The 23,042-nt window shown below is 48.3% G+C and overlaps 1 protein-coding gene across 8 annotated transcripts in view; it reads right to left on the bottom strand.

Annotated features, from left to right (window-relative positions):
* Positions 1-23,042, bottom strand: part of LOC112668723 (myosin VIIA and Rab interacting protein) — a 368,414-nt gene that overhangs the window by 63,596 nt on the left and 281,776 nt on the right. For 7 of the 8 annotated variants that reach the window (XM_025461205.3, XM_049100127.1, XM_049100129.1 and 4 more), the window contains 5 exons: positions 22,708-22,788; positions 18,847-18,944; positions 18,573-18,653; positions 15,970-16,113; positions 6,461-6,614 (listed from right to left, as the gene is read on the bottom strand). In XM_025461205.3, the coding sequence (XP_025316990.1) occupies positions 6,461-6,614; positions 15,970-16,113; positions 18,573-18,653; positions 18,847-18,944; positions 22,708-22,788 (558 nt within the window). The remainder of the gene's footprint in view (positions 1-6,460; positions 6,615-15,969; positions 16,114-18,572; positions 18,654-18,846; positions 18,945-22,707; positions 22,789-23,042) is intronic. The other variant, XM_049100128.1, reaches the window with a different exon arrangement.

Raw genomic sequence — 23,042 nt, 5'->3', positions numbered from 1 at the left:
AGCTTCCATAAAAGTCCCCAAAGTAATGGGGTTCTGAGAGCTTTGGGGTTGGCACATCCATGTGCTTAGATAGTGGCATACCCATCTCCTCGGTGCTTAGGACCCTCCAGGGCCTTGCTCCATGTACCTCTTCATCTGGTTGTTCATCTATATCCTTTATTATATAATGAACTGGTGAACATAAGCGTTTCCCTGAGTTCTGTGAGCTGAGCTGTTCCAGCAAATTATGGAGCCTGAGAAGGGGGTCATGTAGAGCTGGTTGGTCAAAAGTACAAGTGAGGACCTGAGACTTGAAATTGGTATCTGAAGTCATGTAGTCCTGAGCCCTTGACCATAGGATCTGGAACTAACTGCAGGGAGACAGGCTCAGCATGGAACTGGAGGATGCCCGGCTGGTGTCAGAGAAGTGGTCAATGTGGAAAAATCCCACATATCTGGTCCCAGGCATGTTGTGTGTGAGTGGTGGGGGAGTAACAGAGTTTGTTTCTACTCAGCACGTAAGTTTATTTTCAACTCAAGGCACAAGCCTCATTGTAGGAGAGATGTGGGGGAGAAAGAGGTTGGTATTTCCAGTCATATTTTACAGATGGGGAGACAAAGGTGAGTGAAGTTACATAACTTGTCGAAGGTCACAGAACCCACAACAGGTCCAGTCAGAATGAGGAGCATCTCTATCCAAAGCCAAGCTCTGGCTTATAGACTGTGCTGTGGAAGCCGTTGGTCTGCTGCGATCAGCTGCCCTGATCAAGGGCAGGCTGGAGTGGTTCTCAGTTTGGGGTCATGGTCTGGGTTGGCCTAAACTGGGCTCAGTTTTGTCCAGAGCGTTTGTGACAGCTGGTGGCTGGGGCCGCAAGGGTTGACCTGCATGCCAAGGGGCAGAGGGTGCTTAGTCTTAGTTTTGTTGAAGCCAAACAGGATGGTGTGCCTCGGGAGTGAGTGGGATGGCACAGTCCTCCTCAGCCACGACTATCTGGCAGAGTCTCGTGGCCTTGGGCACAGCAGTTGCCAACAGAAGCTGTTTTCCTTTATTAGGAACCTCACAGGACTTGGGTGATGGGGTTTGGGTGATGAGGGTCCCGGGGCTGTGGAGGAGATCAACTTGCGTGTGGACCCCAGCTGCGGGGCGTGAGGCCTCCGGGGGCCACAGCTCCGCTGTGCTGGGACACTGAGGCACAGTCCTGCCAGATGCCATTTACCACACAGATTTCCTACCAATTAAATGACTACTGTTTCAGAGAATGAACTTAAAGTGGTCAGTGTTTCACAGTGTTGTCCACAGAGCACGGTACTTGCCAGGACTTCCTTAGAACCACAGCCTTAAGGGAATTCAGATGTTGGTTGAACACATTTTCAACTCAGAGACCCAGTTCTAGGGTCTGACTGGCAGGACATCTGAGTTCCCTTTTTTCTTGAGTCAGAAAGTGGGCTTCTCCTCTTCCAGGAGGATTCTGAGCCCAGTGGGGGCTGATTTAAGCACAGTCCTCCTGGAAGCCTGAGGGCCTGGGCCCTGCCTCTTCCTGGCTCCTCCCACTGTCTTTGGGGTCCATTCCCACCATCTCCACGTGGCAAAGCTCCAGTGGCCCCTCAAAGACCTCATCTCTTCGGTTCCCCTTTTCTTACAGCACTTTCTTGTCTCCCTGCCCAGATGTGGCCTCCTCCTTCCCTGAGTTCTCCTGGTGTGACAGCCTGTCTGGCTCATCCCATGACCCAATCTGGGTTCTGGCTGATGACACACAGGGATGAGCCCTCCTCCGATGATGACAAGTCCCTGCGGCAGGGGCTGGATCTCAGCGACTTCTCCAGCCTGCTCCGTCCCAGTACCAGAGCCAGCTGGCGCAGAGGGAAGAGCAGAGGCTGTGGAGTTGGCGGGCCTGGGTGGAAAGCTCTGGGAGCCTCTCAGCCTCAGTACTCTCATTGGTGAAAGGGGCACATTCCCTGGCTCGGTGTGGGGATTAAAGGAGGTGACACCCATCAACTGTGTTACATGTGTCTGCTCAGAGCACGAGATGGATCCTTAATAGAGCTTCCCCCCTCACCTATCCATGGGCAAAGAACAAGCACATTGGATTCTAGTAGATCCACGGCTGAGCGCGTTTCCTGACCTGAAAATGGGGACAGTGGCTGTCAGGGAATTATAAGACAACATACGTAAAGTCTTGATCATACTGTCTGCCACCCCTCAGCCTTTTTATCTTCTGCCTGTTGAATTGGCTTCTATTATTTCCTCCTGCCTACAGATCAGCACTCCATACCTAGGTATACGTATCTACATGTGATTCTTTGCCTAAGATGGCTCTGGATCCCAGAGATGGCTTGGCTGTCCCTCAAGTGGGGGTGGGGGGCTCCTGGGAGCAGCCCCCAACCAGAGGCTGGGGAAGCTGGTGGATTAGTACCCCCACTCCCCTGCCTGCTGCGCAAGAGTGTGTTCTACACTGGCTCTTGTTGCTCCCCAATGGAAATGAGCTCCAGTTCTGCTTGATTGATAATGAGTCATTTGCCTTCTTTTCCCGTCCCTGTGTCGTGTCCTCTCCCCTCTCTGTGTTTCCTGAGCTCACCTCCTAATAAACCACAGAGTCTCAAATCTTTATATGAGAATCTGCAGACAGAGACACTCCCACGATGCGAAGCAGGCTCAGCCCTGGCTGTGGAGAGTGTTCATCTCAGGGGAGAGGTGTGTCCCCTCCCTTCCCGGGCCCTGTAGTCACCAAGTCCGCCCCCTGGATGGTCTTTGGAGACCAGCTAACATGCTGCTGCTTCTCAGGGGCCCATCCTTGGCCTTCTTTCCTTAAGAAGCCAGGCTACTCTGTTCTCTGGGCTTTCACTTTTAAACATTCAAACTATACTATAGTTTTTATTTTCTTGGTTGTCTACCCTCACCCCCCTTGCCTCGCCCCCACCCTGACCACAGGTTGCATCTTCTTTACTCCTCTACCTCCAGCTCATGCGGAGGTCTGGCACCTCTGTGGGGCTTGTAAAGACTACTTGCTAGTGAACACAGGCACCCTGTGTGGGGTGCAGGGGCAAGACTGCACCCTGGCTGTGAGACTCTTAATGAGCCCTTCTGTCTGCAGCCTCTCCTGGGGCCATGGGAGGAAGCCAGAGAGGGAAAGCCCCCAAGAATGCCATTCTGTGCCCTGGCTCCCAGGCTGACTATGTTGTAAACGTGATCATGCACCTGCCTTCGACCCCTACTACATGGACGGCAGGGATTCAGTCTGTCACTGGCTCTTCTCTTCTGCCTTTTACAATCCCAGTTTACCACGTTTCTCCGAGAAAGCTAGAGGTTGACCAACTTTTATCTTTGTAAAAGCACAGCTGGCTCCCTGAATGCCCAGCCCTGTGAGAACCTGGTGGTCAAGCTGCATAATCGGAACTGCTCAAAGCTATACTTGGGCACCAATAGCACACTCTCTCAGTCCTCTGGGACTATCCACCAGAAACCCTGTGCCCTTCTGTTCTCTCCTTTGTCCGAGTTCTTTCTCTTTCATGGCTGTGTGGACAAATAACCCGTCAGCAACTCAAGAGCAGAGGGTTGTTCCCTGATTGTAATTTCCTAGCACCGAGCACATGCTGTGCATACAGTAGATGCTCGGTCAAGGTCTATAAAGTGAAAATGTGTTTGGGGAGACATTCATTGACTGCTGTAAGCACTGCCGAGGCTCAAAGTGGACCTGCTGTGGTTTCCTCAGCCCTACCATGTCCCTAAAGCCGACCCCAACCATGAATTAAAAGGCCCTGGAAGCAACCTTTCCCCTGAGGCATAAACAGAACTGCTGCAAATAGCCAAAGTGGACATTAACCTAGGCTGACCTCCACCTCTGGGTCTCCTCTGTTCTACATTTCTGCTCTACTGAGACCGGGCAATGCCCCTGGGAATAATCTGCTTCCCGCTATACATATCAAACACCCCTCAAGGCCTGTGGGGTTAGCCTGGGCATTTCAACATGCCAAGGCCAAGCATTCCTCAGAAAAACCAGTGGTTTTCTACATAAAGGCTTTATATTTTTGTGATTTTAAATCTCTGTCCTGAGGGATGCATGGATTTTTGAGAAGAGTATGAAATCTTTTTTGTGTGTCATATTGTTGAACACATTGTTTATGTTTATATACAACTGATAATTATATTTGGGTGCTTTCTTTTACAGAAAATTAGGTAAAAAGAATCATGTTTTGAAAACCAAATTCTTCTCAACTTTATTTGGAATGCTCATAATTCAGCAGGGAACTCTTTGTGAAATAGAATGTTTTCCAGAAGTTTTTATAATCTCCTCAAAATTTATCAGTGTGTAAGTGTGAATTTTGAAAGACTATTTGTTGTGGTGTTGTTCATATGTTTGCTTTTGGGGAGGGAGGGCATTTATTATCATGCTGTAGTTGAAAAAGCCTGCAAACCAGAGCCATGATGTTTACGTTTGGCCACATTAGCAGTGGGATCTTGAACAAGTCATTCACCCCCACTGTCCCTCAAGGTTTTTGTCTGCCATGCAAGAGAATGGTAACACTTGGCAGCTCTGGAGAAATGAATAAAATAGTGCCTGTAGATGGACCCTGCACATTGTAAAGTGATTTTTAAAGGGTAGCTATTATTGTTTATTGAAGATCTATTATATGATAATTCTCATGTGCCCTCTGGAATTTCAGAGACCCTTTCTAGAACTTTCAGTTTCTGGTGAGAGACAAAGAGAAAAGAAAGAAAGAGAAGAAAGAAAGAAAGAAAGAAAGAAAGAAAGAAAGAAGAAAGAAAGGAAGGAAGGAAGGAAGGAAGGAAAGAAAGAAAGAAAGAAAGAAAGAAAGAAAGAAAGAAAGAAAGAAAGAAAGAAATGAATGAACAGAAATGCCGGGCAGCAAGAGGAAAGTAAAGAAATTTAGAATAGAAAAATGCACTTAAAAAACAAAAACCCAAGCCATATACGTAAATATGAAACATTTCACATGCTCACAGGATCTCTGTGCAGATTCTACCCATGGGTTCTGCTAAAAGGTTCACATGGTAACCTGTATTGGGAAACTTCTAGAATGACTGTTAAAAACACTGCATGGTTTATGGTTCTTTGCACCATAAGAACAATGGAATTTGTTTCAATAGCTGTTAGTTTAATCCTCTCCCTTAGAAAAGTAGAAACGATAGCACAATCTTTAAAAGCATATTTCTAAGATGCATAGTTTGCTGATGATTTTTGTGATGGTTGTTCAAAAAAGGGGCCTAGCTCTGACATGTCCTGGGGGTTGAGAGTCCTTTGTGTTTTCTTCTTGTGAGGACAATGCACCTAGCTTCCATTATGTGTAACCATGTGAGGAAAGCACAGACCTGTGCCAGGGTGGAGTGAGCATCCTGCCTCAGATGCTCAATCATGGGGTCCAGGAGACCTAGATGGCCTAAGCAGGGAGCCTCATGGCCCTCGGCTCTTATCCATGTGGTTCCAAGCACTTCACAGCCTTTTGATGTGTGACTTTGGGAAAGCGGCTTGGCTAATTTGGGCCTCTTCATTGCGAAGGATTACGTGACCTGGCAGGTTTATAAAGGACTGTGTCTTGTGGATGTTGAGTCTCTGGAGAGGTGAGTTCAAGTACTCCATGCAGAGGTGGGACATTCTAGGAGAAGAATGGGCAGCATGCCATCCTCAGGTGTGGGAGGGATGACACTTGTCCATCAAAGACTTGTGTGCCCTGCACCTCTTGGGTCAGAGGTATGTTGCTGGGGCGGGGGGTTGTCAGCCCAGCCGGGGCTACATTTGCCAGGCCCTTTGCATTGAAGTGGAGCTGTGTGACTGGTTCTTGCCTGTGGTCTGGGAGGGAAAGTGGTGTGGACCATTTTCCTGTGGAGGTGGTTAGGGAGCAGGTGTGCTGACTTCTTTGTTCTCTCTTTCTGCATCTGTTGGCTGATATGAATGACCCAGCAAAAGACTGAGAGGCCACAGAGGACAGCAGAGCCACAAAGTAGAAGGAGCCTCAGGCCTCTAAAGGCCACCTCTAGCTAGGACAATGCATTACACTGGTGTGTGATGAGAAATTAAACTATGCTATAGTGGTGAGTGTTACCCTCATTCAGATGTCAGGTTTCCAAAAGGATATTCTTAAAACCAACCCATGCTGGGACCCAAATCTTGAACACTGAAATACCCTGCGAGATTGGATTAGCATTTCTGGCCTGCATGAGATACATTCTCTGGATCTACGAGGAATAGTAAGCTTAAGTGTGGCCACAAAACCCAGGCATTTCAACACTGGGGCCCAGGAGCCCCCCACTGTCTCATGGGTCTCAGTAGGAAAACTGCCCAGTGGGAAACATGAACGCATTATACATGTGTGCTGTGCTAGAGGCCTTGGGACTTGGTGGTTCAGCTGCCTCAAATGGGCACACAGCAACTCGAGCTGATGGAGAAGGAACTGAATGGGGAGAAACCTCCCAAAAGCCCGCCTGGGACCCACAGACCAACCAGACACCACTTAAAACAGTTACTTGTCTCATCCAGCCTGTCCATGCTCTTCCAGCTGGGCAAGGCTGCCTCCTCCCTTGGTGGCTGGCCCTGGCCCTTCGGTGGCCTCGAGGCGGCTTCCAGTGAAGGGGTCTTCAGGGCATCCTCTTTGGGGAGTGAGAACGAAGACTGGGACCTCTGTGAGGAAAAAAGAGGGTTAGAGGGGGACTGAGGAGCACAGTCACAAGGAAGGATGCCTTCCGCTTTCTGGTAGATGACACTTCTGGTGGAGAAGGCATGTTTGATAGTGTTGGCCCTTCCCGTGCTGAGACTTAGAAGCTGCAAATCAGTGCATAACAGCCTGTTGTCCTATAGATCCTTTTATCCAGCCATCCTCCTAGCAACAGTTCTTAGGCCAATTGTGCTGAAAAAGGAGAGCATCTTCTCCCTGAAGACCTCCAAACGTTTGGGCAGCCCAAACTGAAAGGTACAACACAATGTCAATGCTACAACAGATTAGTGAGCCAAGTCTGGCCCGTGCACAAACCTACAACCATTGCAACATATTCCCATTTACTGTCTGAATCAAAGAAGGGAAAAGAAACTGTTACCTAAGAAGTGGCAGTGAGATTTCAAATGACAGGCAGGAATTATGTTTGAATCATATCACATGTATATGTCACTACATACACGCAAACATATATATGTTACAAGTGGTACAAAGAATTTGAAGCTCGATGTTAAAGATAACAAATGGGAAAGAGGCCGATGATTTAATTCCCTGGGAGATGTAGAAACTTAGGCTTGCCCTGCACACAGTAAATGCATAACAAGTGGGAGCTTTACAAAGAAATTTGAGAATGCCAATGAAAAAGAGCAACAACAGCGCCAGGATGTTTGGGGGACAAAATGGAGCTTCATGGCTGGAATTTGGGGAGCAGACATGTACCCAGTAGCCTCTCCTGAAGGATGGCTGACCAGGCTGAGAAAAAGCACAGAGATAGCTGAGGGTCAAGGAGGTCCAGTATCCCTACCATTGCAGGCCAGACCAGTACCCAGAAGCCCTCAAATATAAGCCATATGGTATACTTTTTTTTTGGAGAGGGTGGTATAAGCCAGTTCTGGTTCTGACAGAGTTATAGCAAACCGCTTCTGCTTCCCCTCACAGAGGGGAGGCTGACCTAGGAGGAAGATGGGTTTGCAGAATACGTAACCTCAGGGTCACAACATGCCTCTCACACCCTTGCAAATAGGGAAGAGAAATGATGGGCCTCCAGACCTGCCTTTCCGTATTTACAGGTTAACATGGTCCAGGGGACAAATGAGTTCTCTCCATCTTACCAATTCCCTAAGATCCTGTGTGCTTCCAGTTTGAATAGGCTCATAGGAAATGCCTTACCCCAAGCTGGGAGGGGGGGGGTCCTGGGCTTCCTCTCTGCTAACTTGTACCCTACTGCACTCTATTGCAAGCATCTGGTTTTTGCCTGGTATCCCCATAAGACTGCTTGCAACTGAGGGTAGTTAATGGCCTGTTAATGGTGGCACAGTAACTGGTATAGATGTGGAAATTAGTGCATGTTTGCTGTGGGGTGAATGTGATTTGGGGTGGGCTACAGGATAGGTTTTCAGAAGTACCTGATATTTTTCCTCCACTAATGTCTTGGATAAAACTGAGGAGCAAGAGAAAGAAATGAGAAGAAGCTATCATCCTCACTTACACCATGGAGGGCAAGGTCTAACTTGTAGGACAGCCAAGCTAATGCATGCACATCATATGGCTTTGAGCCGACTGCCACTCCCTTTATGTCAAGGGCACAGAAAGTATGGATCCTGTCGCTAGTGTCCTGAAAACCAAAGTTTTCATGGGGATGGATGGGTATTCAGGGAGTCATCTGTGAGTTTGTTAGATCCTTAACAGATGATAAGCAGCTGCCAGAGGGCAGAGATCAAGTCTGGTCAAGTGGAATTACTAAAAAATGAAGGAAAAAAATCCTTCTATGGCAAAGCCCTGTATACTCAGGGAACACACCCCTGACACTCATCCTACTGTGGTCTGGCAAGAAGACTCCCCTTCTATGTGATCCCACAGATAATTCCATGTACTCTGTTACAATCGTACTACAACTTGTCAATTCTTCCAAAGACTGTGAGCTCTTTGAAGGCTGGAATGGTCTGGGTGTGATCTTTGGTTGCATGTTTGTGATTGAATTTACAGGACTTTAGACAGAGGTCTGGCCCTTAGGGAGCTGAAAATCTATTGTCAGGTGCAATAGGTCACTTTCCATGCCCTGACTTTTCTTTTTCTTTAATATCTGCAAGCTTCTCACTATAAATCACTGAATATGTGTTTACAAAAGGGGAAAATGATATTTAATGTTTCATTTTACAGTGGTTCACATGGTATTTTGCATTCATCTGTATGTGTCTTTAAGAGGTGGCTTGGGTCCACTTTTATGGGATAAAAAAGCTCCTCATCTACAAAAGCCAACACTAAGAAATGAAAAGTTCCTCTGGTTGCAACAGGGAAGATGGAATCTGTGTTCTTCGTGAAAGAGTTGGGGACACCAGACTTTTATCATCTATTTCAGGAAAGCCATTGTTTCACACTAGATGAAAATGACAATCACAAAATACCGCGAGGTCTGGCTTCCCTAGGTCTCAGACACTGCTGGCTCAGTCTCCAGCCAGGATGGAAAAGCCCCAGTTCTGAGACCCAGATTCAGTTTTGCCAAAAATAAATTGCAATAAATATATTGCCCAGCAGATGGCGTTATGATAATGCTTTCGCTCACCACTTAGTTCTCTGGTTCTCGGTAAGTGATGGGATTATTTGAGTCATTTATTTGCTCATTACCCTGGCTGGGTCTTTGTGCCTACTCTTTCTTTCTTTTTGCAAGTTTGTATTTATTTATTTATTTATTTATTTATTTATTTATTTATTTATTTATTTATCTATCTATCTATCTATCTATTTATTTGAGAGAGAGAGAGAGCGACAGCGAGAGCACGCACGCAAGCAAGAAAAAAAGATCAGAGTGGGTGGGCTGGTGTGGGGGAGAGGCAGGCAGCCCAATATGGAACTTGATCCCAGGACTCTGAGATCATGACCTGAGCCAAAGGCAGACACAACCAACTGAGCCAGCCAGGTGCCCCGTGTCTACTCTTTCATTCTCCCCTACGACCTCTGCTTTTCTTCCCTTCCTCTTACCCACCCTAGTATCCATGGAAGAAGCAGGGCTGGTGATATCAGGAAGGGCTGGCCTGAGTTAGTGTCTGCACATCTATACAAGGAGGGCTGGGAATGGTTGGTGGAATCCATGGTCCAGGAATATTAGTGTGCCAGCAAAGTCTTGCAAAGGTGAACTTGAGAGTTTGAGCTTTGAAGCAGGCCTGCCTCAACTCTTCCAACACTAACTAATGGGTGGTGTGTTAGGCAGTGAGTCGGCCAATGCCAGCTCTTCCGGCTGCGCTATGGGATCTTGGTGGGGGCAGGGGGCTTCAACTGTTCTATGCCTCAGTTTCCTCATATAAAAGGATCAGTGTCATGCCTGGTATACATAAAAAGCACTCAATGAGTATTAATCAGAATAAGAGTATTTACTACACTCTACTGCTGAGCCAGGGCAACATATGCATTCTCTCGCTTGGTCTGATAGAATGCATGTGAGGAAACTGAGGCAGGGGTTGGATAACTGGCCCAAGCACATGGCTGGTCAGGGGCCAGAGGCAGGGTCTGAGCTCGGGTCTGCCTGGCCGATTCCATGCCTTCTCCATGCTGTGCCAAGCCTGTGCTGTGAGCCTGGGAACAATGCCCTCCTGGCTAACGTGCTCCAGCCCAGCAGGACTTGCCATTGGAACCAGCTGGCTCTGACGCTCTGGGTGAAACATGCAGCATGATTACGAGTTACCTCTGTAAGACCTTCCTTTGCAGTTGCTGGTTACCTCGTGTGGGCAGCAGCATGACATGCTCCCTACATCCCTTGGAATGGTCCACTGTCGCAATGATGGCTAGGACTATCAACACTGCCAACAGAGCAGACTCCTTGAGGCACTGCCCATGGCTTCAAAATGTTCTCTGCTTGCAAGGAGGCCACACCGTAAAACAGGGAGAGAATGGGGGCACCTGGGTGGCTCAGTGGTTGAACATTTGCCTTCGGCTCAGAGGGTGATCCTGGGGTCCTGGGATTGAGTCCCACATCGGGCTCCCTGCAGGGAGTCTGCTTCTCCCTCTGCCTATGTCTCTGCCTCTTTCCCTGTGTCTCTGGTGAATGAATAAATAAAATATCAAAAAAAATTTTTTTTAATTTTTATTTATTTATGATAGTCACAGAGAGAGAGAGAGAGAGAGAGGCAGAGACACAGGCAGAGGGAGAAGCAGGCTCCATGCACCGGGAGCCCGACGTGGGATTCGATCCCGGGTCTCCAGGATCACGCCCTGGGCCAAAGGCAGGCGCCAAACCGCTGCGCCACCCAGGGATCCCTAAATAAAATATTTTTAAAAAAATGGAGAGAGAATGAATGACAATTGAGACAAAGCTTTGCTTTGTATTTTTAAGGTCAGGCATCGATACCGAATTCAATCCAGTGATTATAAATAATAAACAATACATTAGGTCTGTACTGTAACCACTCAAAGGAGAGGCAAATATGAGGAAGGAAGGGATGGAAACACAAGAGAAAAGGCTGGGAAAAATAGAGAGGGATAGAGAGATGTCTCTTGGTCACTGGGCACATCGTAAGAACCCTGCTCCTGCTGTCATCATGGTTATTATCAGTAGGATCACCAAGTTATTATGAACACAACTTTGTATATAATATACGTGCGCAAAGAGACCGGCATTAAATGAATTACAAGCCCTGAACTACGGGCTTTTAGGATATTGCATCCGAAGGCTTTGAAAGCTGGATGGCATTGACCTCCCTACTGGCAGAGAACCACACAATAAGGGAGGAAATTAAAAAGAGAATGATCATATTCAAGTTTCTTTCAAGAGAACAGACCAGAACTCCTGGCTGCATGGGGATGGATTCAGTTTGGGTCTTGCAGATAAGCACAAGTAGCGGGGCCTGCAGTGTTCTGGGATTCTGCAGTTATTCTCTGAGCCAGAGGGGTCTGGGTCATTGGAGAACTGAGGAAAAGAGGGAGGCACTGCCTGGAGGCCAGGTTAGGGCCCTCCACGGTCTGGAGGTCAGGAAGCCTCCCTCAAGGCAGAAAGAGGCTCCCTAAGCCTGCAGCCCTTTGGTCTCACCAGGGCAGATGTGGGTCAAGGACACAGATGCCCGGGCTCATCTCCAGAGCCCGTGAGTCAGCCCTGGAGTGGGGCTCTGGCGGTGATGCAGATGAATAACCAGGGGGAGAGCAGCTGGTCAAAAGATGGGGGGGCCACCTTCTGTGAGCTCTCCAAGAACCAAGACTTGGCCTGCTGCTTCACGTCCACGCTCTGGCCAGTGATGAGGCACATTTCTGCATTTATACCCTCTGTTTATCACTTTCTCCTTATCTCAATCCTAGACCAATGCTGTGCAATAAAACTTTCTGGGGTGATGGCAATGTTCTGGAGTGTCTACTATAGTAGCCGCCAGCCAGGGGTGCTCCTGAGCACTTGAAATGTGGGCCAGTGTGTCCGAAGAACTGGATTTTTAAACCTGATTTCATTTTAATTAATTTCAGTTTGAAAAAAATTTTTTTGATTTATATCTTTGCCATTTATTTTTAAAATCTTATTCAAAATATTAAATAATACATTCAGATATGAAAAATCACTGCAATAAAAACAGTTCAGCTGTATTTCCATTGTGCTCCCTTCCTTATTAGGACAGTAAATTGTCCACCTGAGAGAAATGGTGGATTGCCCTACTTCTTCCATCTTTACACAAAGCACATGCTAACTGGTTCACCCAGGCTTTCTGGAGTTTAACATATATTAGGGGTTATGTTTTCTAAAAAATTGCAGTGACATTTTTAAGTCAACCTTGGTTCAAATCACATATTTACAAACTGATCAACTCTTTATTATATAAAGACAGGCTAAGATGAAATACATTAAATAATTTCCAGTTGCTGTGAAAAACAAAACAGAAGAAAATAAAACAAGTATTTGTGTCTTGTGGCCACTGTTGTAGAGAATGCAGCTCTAGGCCTGAGAGACAGTGGAGTCTGATGATCTCATTTTATAGAGGAAGAAGCTAGATCAAGGGCTTTGGAAGAGAAGAAAGGTATTCAACTCCAGCTCCACCAATCACAAAATGTGAGGCCTTAGGTAACTTATGGTAGAGCTTTAGTCTCCGTTTTCTCACCTATAAAATGGGTTCGGTAATACCCACACCTGCACCTTGTGGTGAGGGGTAGAAGAAACAACATGAGATGGGCAAACGTACTTGTTCCTGCCTCTTCCCCATATGGCCTCATTGGCAACTAGAACCGCAGTCGTCATGCGGCATGACCCAGGGGGCACCACTTGCACTGGACTCTCCAGGTGAATAGTTGTGCAATATGGTGGTCTTGGCCAGGGTCAGTCCCCCTTAGGCCCTAACTTGGGGATGTGATGCTAGCACAGAGTCTTTTACCACAGGGAATGGGGGCCAAGTGCAGGCCAGGGTGGGGAGAAAGCACTGGCTTTGCCCTTGAGGGTGAACAGTGTGCCTAGTGACCCTGCATGGAGCACTGGAAAGGCTATCCTTGTCTCCAGATGTGCCACCCCTTGAGGCCCCGGGCTGGCCTGGCCATGGTGCTGGTCAGAGGGAAAGGTCTTGGGTTCCTGACCAAGGGAAGTGAGGCTCGGGTCTGTCCAGGTGTCAAGACCCAGGTGTGGCATCAAACCGAAGTCTGGAGACAAGAGAGGAAGGCAGCAGGCCAGAGATAAGGAGGAAGGGAGGAAGGGATGAGACATGCTGGGAAGTGGCGGTATGGGGGCATAAGGAGGGGTCCAGTCCTTTCCTGCAGGCCCTCGCAGGGGACTGGGCTGGCCAGCTTATCCTGTTAGCCTGTGAATGTGGTCGGAACCAAATGCAACAGCACTTATTCAGAGGAGGTGTGCGAGCTTCTTTGTCCCTGGAAGAGCTAGAACTTGGTATGAGCCTTTCTACACAGCTAACTAATCAAGAATCGATGGATTCTTATCATTGAGTGCTGGGTGAGGTGCAGTCTCTCCTTCCAGATAATATTTTTTAAAAGCTCTAATCACACTGCTGTCTTTAAACCAAACCACCAGCTACAAATGGTCACTCATAAGGGTGTGGATGCTGGTGTTTTGCTGAGACCTTAATCCATATATTTTCCTTCCATCACAGGTATCCTGGAAGCTGGAGGGGAAGGGTTCAAGTCTAGGCCACGACTAAATCCCCATAAATCAACATTCTGCCATCAGGTGGCCATGGCCCTGCACTGAGAAACAGCTACCATGTGCCCAATGCTGAGCTGGCCCAGTGCCAGAACATGTGACCATTGACCATTGAACATGTGGCTAATAGGGGGCTAATGATATTGGCTGCTCAAAAGGGCAAACTGTGCCAGGGACCCAGCTGGATACTGGATTCTCTTCACGCCTAGATTCAGGCTGCTTTGTTCGGGGCAGCTCTCATGAGTACAAGAGTGAGTGGAGAAAAGACAAAGCATTCACATCTCCCTAACTGATATTGTTGACAAAAATATGCTGTTTACATATTGCAAATCACAGAGTTGGGAGAACTCACAGGGAGAGGCCGGGGCACTTCTTTGATCAAATATCAAAGTTAGGGATGATTAATAGGAGCCAGCGGAAGTCTTGTCCCCTCTGTAAGGTACCAGGTCCTACGATCTGGGTGGTTACAGTGTTATCTGTATCAATGTCCTTTATGGGCTTTTCTCAAACTACAGCCTCAAGGATGTCTCCCACCCCCTCCCACGCAGGCGGTACAAGCCCAGGGAAGGTGGCCATAGCTTGCAAAGCACTGAATACCAGAAATTCAAAAGATGCCTAGAGTGGAGAGGGACTTCCATTAGGCCTTATCCTATATCAAAATCTAGGAAAAAAAATCATATTCTGCCATTTGCTTTAGGATAAATAAGTTAAGAAACACATCAGCTCTGTCTACATTGACGTTGAAGCCAAAGTGACAATTGTGGTGTGCAGGAGGCGGGCATTTGGCAAAACAAATTTCCTGGCAAGGAAAGGAAACTTCTGGAGGATTTGTTTTAGCAAACCAAATGGGAATCCCATGAGACTCTGACCTGTGCCCAAGGCCCTGCATCCCAGGTGGACTAGAGTTTCTCCAGCCAGCTGAGGGGCTCAGTGGGAGGTCCCCCTGGGAAGCATCACTGCTATTTTAAGCTGCTTTTGGCCAGTGTTTGACTAGGGGGTGTGCATGAAGCACTTTCCTGTCCTGCTGGTGGAAAGAGGGGCGAGGGGCGTTGCTGCCGTAACTGCTGCTGTGCCCACTATTCTGACTCATTCTAGAGACCACTGTCCCACATCTCTGGTGACACTCAGTGTGTTGCCAGCCTCCCTGAGGTGGCAGGAATACCATTTCTAGGTTGAACCATAAGCATAACAAGGAGTCCCCCTGAACATCTGGTGGGAAAACAGGCATTTCATATCCTAGAGCCTCCCAACGAAACAGGACACAGGAGCAGAGCATAGGAAATGCTCGGAGCCAGGAGCCCTGGGCTCTGGTCCTGCCCCACCCCTCAACTTAGTTCCAGTGACTCAGGCTAGGTAGGCCTCAGTTTACTGCTCTGTAAAATGGGGATAATGCTGGATGCGCTTATGTGGATCTAATGAAATAATATGTGCAAACACCCTGTGCACAGAAGGTCTACATAGAAGAGAAGTATTGGTCATTTGCTGAGCCTGGGGGGATTTGCAAGGCGACGCCACGCATGCAGCCTGAGCTCACAGCAGCAGGAATGAGTCAGTGAATTCTCTGAATGACAGGCTATTTGAAGGGCATGTGCCTCTCCTTTCCCTGAACCCCAAGTCCGTTTCCAGCCTCAACCTTTCCGCAGAGTGCCCACAATGTGGGCTGACTTGTATCTTGGCCTGCTTTGCTCACCAGATTATACAGTCCCCCAGGGCAGGGATCGAGGCTCCTATTTACTTTGTTCTCCTGGGTGTTAAGTGCACAACAGCAGCAATAAAATAAGCTGATGGCATGCTGACAAAGGAAGGTTCTGCCAATAAATCAATGAAGTTAAATCTCTGATAAAGTCATAAAGATGCTCCTTGTTACCCCCCGGCATCTGGCAGCTGGTGAGGGCACGGGGAGGACTGACGCAGGTGAGACTTCTGTGCATGCTTTTGTACCTGTATGCCTAACCGCACAGTGGGGGTGCACACCCGTTTTGCAATCTGCTCAGGTAGGGGATGAATGAATGTCACTGACCCAAGGAGGAGTAGCGTAAACACCTATTTCTCACTCTGCCCCACTTCAGGTGTCCTTACCCTGTGGGGCGGGCACATGAGCCAACTACAGATGGTGAGCGTGGTGGCCCCACGTCTATGGGGAGAAGGCCTCCAACCTGTGCTTGTGCGGGACACCTGTGTGGCGGGGGTGGTGGCACTGCTCAGGGACTCACCCAGAGGGTGGAGGGAGCTTGGGGGCCTCCTGGGGGTGCCATGATCCCCTCGTCAGCGGCCTCCGCGCTGCTGCTCTGGGGCTGTGACCACTCTGGCTCTTCTTCCATTGGCTGCTCGCCTTTGCTCTTCTGTTTCCTTATGATCTGGGGAGGAGGCAGGTGACAAAAGAGGGTAGATTATTGGCAAGGCCTTGGGGGGCCATGTGGACTAACAGGGACCATCTCTGGGATTAGTTTTTAGCCACATAAGAGTTTAGTTTCAACAAAATACCAGCCTGTTTGGATCTGCTTTAGGGTAAAACAGTACAGCTATAGCCCTAGGCATTCTACAGCACTTCACATTTTATAAATAATCATTTTATGATGCTAACAACCTCCATTCATTAAGTGCCTACCATTGACAGACCGTTGCAGGCGCTGTATATGCTCTACCTCATTTAATCCTCAAAATAACCCTAAGAGCTCTGGGTGATGACTCTCCTCATTTTATAGTCAAACTGGCTCAGAGAGGTTGAGTTATCAGTTAAGGCTCATGAATGCTGGAGCTACAGCTCATGAATGCTGGAGCTGCATCTCAAACCCACAGTCTCTGGCTGTAAATCCTGGTTTTAGGAAGCCTTGGCAGGGTCTGTGAAGGGGGTGGGTACCGAGCCATAGGGGAAGGCTTCAGCTTATTTGTACCACTTGCTATGTTGGGCACAGCCATTTGGATAGAATGAATCTATTCGTTGTACAGCAGTGCCCAAAGGCAGGAAGCAGCTGAGAAAACTGATGAGCCACCAGTCCAGGTGTATTCTTCAAAGTCTTTGTAGCCCAGACAGGATGATAGAATGGAAGGCTGAGAGCAGGGAGAGCTATGAATTGAGGTGCCATGCCCTGGGGGAGACGGGGGCCTGATCAAGGTGTACCCCCAGCTCCATGGTGGGGCCCTGGCCACAGGCGCCCAGTGGGCTCTGGGATGCTGGGGACTAGTCACATCCTGTGCAACTGGCTGCACAGTGGGCAGGGCAGTGCTGCTTTCCTGTCAGGGCCCCAACAGTGTATGCTGGCCATGTGTGGACAGATGGCCTGTTTGCTGGGTTCTTAGGTCTCTACCTTAAAAGCAGCTGAATCTGGACTGCATATACTTTGAACTGTGGGTTGGATGAGCCACATGGGGATCTCTGGGGGATAAGTGGGGATCTTCGTATGTGGCATATGGACAGGACATGGAGTTTGTGACCAAAAGGGAAAACTAAAATCCCTGCATGCTGTCCCTTTGTTGCGTGACTCTGCATCCATCCCAGGATTGGTACAGCACACTTCCCACCACGGCAATGGGCTGATGGGGTGCCTTGCTTTGCTTTGGTTGAGGACAATGACCTCTGAGGGGGGAGTGGGTAACCATGGGGGTCAGGGCTGAGCACGGGCCTCAGTCCACATCCCTACTTCCTCTTGTTCACCTAGGCTTCTGTCCAGGCCCTGAGTAGCTACTGTGCTTTCAGCTGGGCCCCAACATGAACACACTGCATGGATGCATATCCCAACCCACAGCTGGACCTGGGGTCACTGCAGATGCATGAGCCACAAAGAAATTGAGGTATAGTAAAACATATATTTGGTTTTTGCCCCTGGTTCCTGGCACTGAGATTAAAAACCTTTGGAGTGATTTTGCTATGCTAATGAGGCAACTCAAAGCTGGGAACTTTCAGCTCCACCCACAACCTCTGGGGAGGAGGAGGGACCATGTGCACCTGGCTGGTGCAGGGAAGGCTGTGGTCTGCACACTCCCTCCCCAGGCCTTGTTACCTGTGTATCTCTTCATCTGGCTGTTCATTTGTATCCTTTATGATAAACCAGTCATTGGAAGTGTGGCACTTGCTGAGTTTTGTGCATTGTTCTAGCAAATCATCCAACCTGAGGGTTGTCATGGGAATCCCTGGATTTGTAGTAGGCTGGGCAGAAGCGTGGTGACCTGGGGATACCTGCCACTTGTCACTGGTATCTGAAGTAGGGGCAGTCTAGCGGGGACTGAGCCCTAAAGTTGTGAGGTCTGTGCTAACTCAGAGTGGAACTGAATTGAACTGAAGTGAAGTGAAATGAATTGTAGGACACCCAGGTGGTGTCAGAGAATTGCCTGGAACACAGAACTAATCCTTGTTCGGAGCCATAGAGTCTGGGGGTGGCTGGCTTCTCAATAATAATAAACGGATACACCATGTCATGGACAGCTTAGGGCATATGGGTAGCAGGGGGTGACTGCAAATTCAGCAAGAGACGATTTGAGAGGTGTAAGAAGAGGACACACATATATGCACACACACACACACACACACACACACACACACACACACACATGCAGGACACCCAGGAAACAGGAAGACAGTGGATCGCCTGCTCAGTGCTGAGTTCCTGGCTTCTTACTCGTTAGCTCAATCCCTACAGGCAACCACACTCCATACCTCTGTTTACATTTTGCAGCACCATGCAATCCCTCTGCATTGGCCACCAGAGCACAAAAGGGGAAAGTGACAAGGCACAGAAATGGTGCCCAAGATACAGTGGGGCCCACATGATCGGGGCCAGGCTGGCAGACTCATTGAGGGATGCCATGGTCCACCTACCTTCTGCAGGATAGTGGTGGCCAGTTCCTCGGTCAGCTCCTCCTTGTGGTCCCGAAGGTAACTGGCCTCGTTCTGCTTGTCCTGTGAAGGAGGGAAGAGAATGGCCGCATGCTGTGGGTGGGAGTCCTGGCCGCAGATGCAGAGGGAGGGTGGACCCTGCTCTAGTCAAGGACTGCCACCATGAGGCTGGCTTCCCGACAATCTGTACTTCTTCTGGTGGCCAGGACCTTGTCCCCTGCCTCCCCCATCCCTCGTGAGGAGAAGAGGGTCCTACCAGACTGTCCCCATAGGCTTCTGCCTTGGAAATTGCTTCCTCAATGGCCTCTTCAGCCACCCGCAGGGCAACAGCCAATGTATCCATCATGCTGTGTCCTAGACAGGAAACAGAACACAACCACTTTCTGAAAGGGAAAGACAAGTAAAATGACTGTTCCACTTTAGTTCTTCTGTTTAAGTCTTACAGAGGCTGGGGGCTAAGCTTCCCTCTGCTCAGCATGGTGCACAGGCACCGGCTTGTCCCCTGCCTCACCGTCTCCCATCACCCCCAAACCTCAGACATAGCAAATTGTCTCTGATTCTTTGAGAGCTACTGTCTTCTCCCTTCCTGACTCCCGGATCTTGGCCTTCTTTCCTCTGGATCCCCGCTCTGTACCTGGGCTGGCTCTTGGGGACCCCAAGGTTTGGCCTGAGGGTTCCTTCTCTGGAAATCCTCTTCCTCTGCTCCTTCCTGTCCCACCCTGGCTGGATGTCCACCCGAGGCTCTGGGGTCGCTTCCCATGGAGTCAAAGAGACTGCCTCCCATCCAGGTCATTCTCAGAGAGCATGACTGGATCACATGCAGTCCCTGCTGCACCCTGACACTAAGCACAGCTCCCAACACACAGATGGCTTAGAGGTACATGCACAGGAGGACTTCATATAAAGAAATAGCAGTTCCTCATCTGCTTTCTCAGATGAAGATTATGTTTTATTTTGTGCATATCATATGCCACTGTGAAGAGAAGGATGGATGAAAATTATTCAATGTTCTAAGGGCACTGGACTGTACACATGTGATGTAAATTCAAAACCCATGGGAGCATTTTTTAAAATAAGAATTTTATTTATTCATTCATGAGAGACACAGAGAGAGAGGCAGAGACACAGGCAGAGGGAGAAGCAGACTACCTGAGGGGAGCCCGATGTGGGACTCGATCCTGGCACCTGGGGACCATACCCTGAGCCGAAGGCAGACACTCAACCACTGAGCCACCCAGGTCCCCCATGGGAGCATTTTTTAGACTCTCAGCCAATACTATCAATAACAACAACAGTGGCCAACCTCACTGAGCTTACCTACCTGCTGGCCCCAGGCTGAGAGTCATGTGTGTGGCCACAGTTAAAGCAGACAACCATCCACTGAGTGGGTGTCATCTGACGGACAAGACAACTGAAGCCCAGAGAGGTCAAATAACTTGGCTGAGGTAACTCAGTGTGACAGGAAGAGAGATGAAATTTGAGTCCAGAACTCTGTCTGCAAAAGCCTTTGATTTTAACCACAACAGTGAGACAAGTACAAGCTCATGTGATTTAAAAATAAAAATGCTATCGTTATTTTTAGCAAGCACATTTTTTTTTTTTTTGCAAATGGCAACAGGTGGAAGGAATGTCCCCCCCACCCCCACCCCATGTCGAAGGACTTCTGCAGGTGACAAAATTCTTTGTGGAGCTGAGTGCTTGGAAGAGTTTTGCTTCCCTAGAAACTCAACTTTTGCTTCTTACCCAAAAGTGAGAATTTTGATCATATCTCTTTTTTCTCCCCAGAAGCCCGATTCACGTTAGGCCCAGGAGCACAGATCTGCAAGGGTTGTGTGCCTCTGTCTCCTCTGCCCAGATTTCAACTTCCTGTTTCCATTTATACTCTCCTCATGCATTATTTAACACACATAAACCTCCTGAAAGCTGCTTCAAATTCTCCATAGAGTGAGACTAGGTATAAATACGTCAGTTCACTTGCTAATCAATCCCTCGATTAAAAAAACTTAACTCAAATTTCTTAGGCTCCTCAAGACACAAATGTGGACAGAAAGCATCTGGCAAACAATAAAAATCTCCAAAACCAATCTAGTTAGGCTCTGCGTGATCCAGCAAGCTGATGGGTCCATCACAAGCTGGCTACAATGACAGACACGACAGAGCCAGGTCCGGATGACCCAGGTCAGGGCTCCATGCACTCAGAGTGGCCGACCAAACACGCAGTTTCCCCAGTGTTTCTACAGGTACACTCTACAAAATTGAGGTTGTCATCACACCAAGTGCTCCCTGGAGATAGACACTGTACCTATCTCCCACATCTCTTCTTCAAGATACCAACCAAATATCTTTCTCAGAAGTTCTCACTAGCCCTGTGAGGGCCCCCAGTGACACCCTAATGGATAAGTCAAGTCCATGCTCTCAGGTGCTTCCCCGGCTACTGGGTGAGCAGGCTAAGAGGTGTGCAGGAGGGCCTGTGGTGGGGATCATTACCCAGTTCCACAGATCCCTGGCCTGTAAGAGCCCAGAGACATAACCTAAAGGCTCTGGATGCTACATTCATAACTTCTGATGAGGATGAAGTAGAGCACTGAAGAATGTTTTGGCTGGAAGTGAAGGCTTACGTCAGTGCTACAGAGGAAAAGACTGGCAGGGGTGTAGAGGAAGAAGAAGAAAGCAGAGCTAGAGTGACCGAGCTTGGAAGAGCAGCAGACAAAGGGATGGTCAGTTTTATGCATCATCTTGGCTGGGCTATCATATCCAGTGATTTCATCACTTATCTAAGTGTTGCTATGAAGGTATTTTGTGGATGTGGTTAACGTCTATGATAGCTGACTTCAAGTAAAGGAGATTGATGTTTAGGTAATGTGGGCGAGCATCATCCAAGAAGTTAAGAGCAAAAGCCTTACGAACAAATATTGAGGTTTCCAAGAGAAGAAAACCTGTCTCAAGACTGAAGTATTGACTTCTGCCTGAGTTTCCTGCCTGCTGACTTATCCTATAGCCTTTGGGCTTGCCAGGCCCTACAATGTGTGAGCCAAGTCCATCACATAAATAAATCTCTTTGTGTGTGTCTGTGCGCACATGTGTGTGTGTGTGCATGTGTGTGTGTGTGTGTTAAATTGGTTCTACTTTGCTGGAGAACCCTGGTGGATACAGATAGTCACTGAAGGTAATGTTAATACAGGGAAATTGTGGGCAGGAGGTGCTCAGGCCATGAGGGTCAGAACAGAAAGAGAGGGACAGAATTGGAGAAAGAGCTGATACGAACTTGGGTGACTGGGTAGAGGTTGCAGGGAGGGGTCTGTGGGAAACGGAATCCTTGCTGGTGGACTTAGGTGGCTGAGGAACTTAATCAGGATGTGCTGAGGTTCAGATCCCTGTAGGATCCTCCAGGGCTTGATGATCAAGCTTTAGAAATCTGAGTCTAGAACTCTGGGCTGACATCCGTGCTGGGCATTTCAGCTTCAGCAGTGAATGTCTGCATGGAGGCCATGACTCCCATGTAGCACACCTGTGTAGAGAAGTTGTAGGCTACAAGGATGAAGGAGGATGGGACCTTCATGGGAAGGCACCCAAAGGAGAGAACAGAGAGCATGCAGAGGAGCTGCAGGGTCCCAGGAGAAGGTGACTCAGGAGGCTTGCAAGGTCCAGCACTCTGGAGAAGGAGTTGAAATGGTGAAGAAGGTTTTATTTGAAACTAGAAGTTTGTTTTGCTTTTAACTTCTACTTTAAGAGGACTTTTATATTGGTATAAAGAAATAGAAGTGAATCAGTACATGATACATTCTTTATAAGAATATTTTAATATGAACCACCCAAGTGTGGTCATTATTATAGTCGAGCTCTGGAAGATGGAGTCAGCACTCAAACTCACCAGATGATGGATGTAAAGTACCCAGGGGTTGGGTAGCGAATGCACTGCTCTGGCCACACCTTGGATATACTCACGAATTGTGATGATGAATTCACATAGTGGATGACAGGAAGACTCAGGGAGGCTCCCATTCAGTAACAAGTAGGTGTGTCCCACAGTTACAATCCAGCTGGGAGACCCTGAGTGTCTGAAGGTGTTTCTATTCCTCCAACTTTCCATTAGCAGCAAACTCTTAAGCAAACTTACCTTCCGACTGTCTATAAAATGTTGAATCACTGCCCGAAATACTTCCTTCATTCTCCAGGTTTGCTTCGAAAAAGTTTCCTCCTAGAGGGAGGGAGGGTGTGGGAGAGAGAATGGGATTATCACATGTCCCCAGTGAGCACTGGGGTGCAGGTCTCAGCACTGGCAGACCACCACAGCCCACTCTGATTAAGTCAGCTTTGCAGATAGGTTTAGGGAATCACTGAGTTGCATAATAATGCTATGGCTTTTGATCAGTCACCTTTTCCTTCTCACACTGATTTCTGGTATAACATTGCTGCCTGCCCCAACTTTCTTCCAGTACCTTCTTTGGAGGC

Source organism: Canis lupus, chromosome 23 (assembly GCF_003254725.2).
Source record: "Canis lupus dingo isolate Sandy chromosome 23, ASM325472v2, whole genome shotgun sequence".
NCBI lineage: Eukaryota > Metazoa > Chordata > Mammalia > Carnivora > Canidae > Canis > Canis lupus.
This window is presented reverse-complemented; position numbering and strand designations above follow the sequence as displayed.